The sequence below is a fragment of the Lucilia cuprina genome, chromosome X, assembly GCF_022045245.1.
Source record: "Lucilia cuprina isolate Lc7/37 chromosome X, ASM2204524v1, whole genome shotgun sequence".
Lineage (NCBI taxonomy): Eukaryota > Metazoa > Arthropoda > Insecta > Diptera > Calliphoridae > Lucilia > Lucilia cuprina.
In genome coordinates this window covers 13175493-13178350 of record NC_060949.1, presented here as the reverse complement: position 1 = coordinate 13178350, position 2858 = coordinate 13175493, and the positions used below count along the sequence as shown (strand labels likewise).

Here is a 2858-nt window from a genome sequence, read left to right as displayed (position 1 = left end):
TTATAGCTCAAAATGATTTCCCAGCATGCTCAAATCAAATTCAAGCTAATTGTTCAATGAATAATGAAAATATTCTGTTGCGTACTGCATTAGTACAAATTGATCATCTCTACAAAATGATTTAATTACAATTATCCTCAATTGGAGAAAATACCAATATTTATTTAGTGGCGACATACAAAAAATGTATCGCCAAATACTTGTGCACCCTGCTGATAGATCTTTTCAAAGAATTTTATTTCAAACTGATTCAGATGAATCAGTTAAAGATTATCAGCTCAAAACCGTCACTTTTGGCATAAATTGTGCTCCCTATCTCGCGATTCGGACACTTCTTCAACTCGCAACAGATTCCGAATCTGCACACCCAAAAGCAGCATCAATTCTGCGCTCAGAAACTTATGTCGATGATATTCTCTCAGGAGGTTATTCAATTGAAGAAACTCTTTCTGCTCAAACTCAACTTATTGAAACATTAAACTCAGCAGAAAATTACTGCTAATAACCCGCAATTACTTGCTCATTTACCCAAAGAAGATCTTTATGATTTAGACTTCTTACGATTTCACGAAGCAAGTTCTACTAAAACACTTGGCATCAAGTGGAATGCAATAACTGATACATTTTCTTATAGTTTTTCACCCATTGATGAATCTCAAAGAATAACAAAACGTCAAATTTTATCGTCAGTTGCAAAACTTTTTGATGCAGCTGGATGGCTTGCACCCATCGTCATCAGAGCAAAAATGCTGATGCAGCAGCTGTGGTTAGAAGGGTTGGAATGGGATGAAGATGTTTCATCTGAATCTCTTCAAAAGTGGAATAATCTAGTCAGAGATTTATCTCAAATCGAAACAATTTCCATTCCACGCTGGTTACAGTATACGCCATCTGACGATATTCAAATCCACGGATTCTCAGACGCGTCTAAAACAGCATATTGCGCTACAGTGTTTATTCGATGTAAAACGAAAACTTATAACACTTTTGTAAATTTACTTGTAGCTAAAAGTAAAGTGGCACCAATTCAAACTTTTTGTCTTCCAAGACTGGAACTAAATGGTGCAGTTTTGCTATCAAAATTAGTAAATTACGTTATTTCTTCATTAAATTTCAATACTAAAGAAATCTTTCTTTGGACTGATTCATCCATTGTGTTAGGTTGGCTCTCTAAACACCCATCTACGTGGGAAACATATGTTGCAAATCGTATTGCAGAAATTCATCGTTTAACGCCAAACGCCATATGGAAACATGTCCCAACGCATGATAATCCAGCAGACTTGGGAACTCGAGGTTGTAAACCTCAAGACCTTGTTCACAATTCACTTTGGTGGCATGGACCATCATGGCTAACTAAACCATCGTCTGAGTGGCCTAACAGAAATCCTTTAAAAAACCCTGAATGTCCAAAGAAAATAGTATCAATGCATTCAGAAACTCAACAAACACATATTCTTGAAAGATTTTCGTCGTATAGCAAAGCCTTACGTATTATGTGCTATGTTTTTCGATTTATTAACAAATGTAAAAAAGTCAATTCCACTACTCAATTATCTTTAACTCAAGATGAAATGAAATTTTCAAAAAATAAACTAATTATACTCGCTCAAAAAACATTCTATTTCGAAGAATACGAATGTTGCTTAAAATCTCAAGCATTACCCAATAAAAGTTCGCTAAAATCCCTTAATCCATTTATAGACTCGAACTCAATTTTACGAGTAAATGGAAGATTATCGCAATCATCACTTCCCTATAGAGAAGGCTATCCTATAATTTTACCCGGCAATTCACATTTTTGTAAACTTTATCTCAAATATTTACACGAATTCTTATCCCATGCCGAATGTGGTCAAATGTGCCGAATGGTACAAACTGAATTTTTATGTATTCAGACTCAAGCCTCGTGTAAAAAAATAATACGATACTATAAAACTTGTATAATTTACAAACAGCAACCCTGTTCTCAAATAATGGCTCCTCTACCCCCTACCAGATGTAATTTGTCGCTACCTTTTCAAATAACTGGCATTGACTTTGCTGGGCCTTTTAAGCTCAAAGCGTCAGCTTTACGAAAATCTACTTTTGTCAAAGGGTACGTAAGCGTATTCGTTTGCTTTAGTACGAAAACTGTTCACTTAGAAGTATGCTCTGATCGGTCTTCAGCGGCATTTCAAGCTGCATTTTCTCGTTTCGTTGGGAGGCGAGGACTACCCCAAAGGGTAGTATCTGATAACGGTAGAAACTTTCTAGGGGCTAGTAGAGAACTTTTACGAGAATTTTCCTCTTTTATAAAAAACGTATCTCAAGATATAGCTCAAAAGTACTTGACACACGGCTTTGAGTGGAAATTTATTCCCCCACACGCTCCTCATATGGGCGGCTTATGGGAAGCCGCCGTAAAAAGTTTCAAATTTCATTTAAAACGAATTACTGGTGCTCAAAAATTCACATTTGAAGAATTCTCAACAATTATAACTCGAATTGAAGGCGTACTAAACTCTCGCCCAATCTCAGCTTTATCTGAAGACCCTTCAGATCTAACTCCTCTAACCCCAGGACATTTCCTAAGAGGAGCCCCGATAATGGCTCTCCCAGAACAAGATTATCAAAATATAACTTTTATTAATAGGTGGGAAAAATTAAAAGCTATGCATCATCAATTCTCAATACGCTGGAAAAATGCCGAAGTAAGAATAAGCATTGCCGAAGTAAGAATAAGCTCAGGAATCATTACTCGGCCCATTGTCAAATTATGTTACCTGCCCTTTTTAAGCGAAAATCATGATTGAAATTTTAACTTAGATTAAAATTTTAATCCCATTTACAAAATATCAACATTTCTTTTAGCAATC

The 2858-nt window shown here is 35.8% G+C and overlaps 1 protein-coding gene across 1 annotated transcript; it reads left to right on the top strand.

Annotated features, from left to right (window-relative positions):
- The first annotated feature begins 1042 nt into the window (after positions 1–1042).
- LOC124421299 lies at positions 1043–2850 on the top strand. The gene is made up of 2 exons (XM_046956259.1): positions 1043–1074; positions 1145–2850. Exon 2 carries the CDS (start codon positions 1428–1430, stop codon positions 2793–2795), a length of 1368 nt encoding a protein of 455 aa, XP_046812215.1. The 5' UTR covers positions 1043–1074; positions 1145–1427; the 3' UTR covers positions 2796–2850.
- Positions 2851–2858: the final 8 nt, after the last annotated feature.

Bases quoted from the DNA above. Each gene is read 5' to 3' on its own strand.
- LOC124421299 (XM_046956259.1), top strand. From the start codon at position 1,428: ATGCATTCAGAAACTCAACAAACACATATTCTTGAAAGATTTTCGTCG.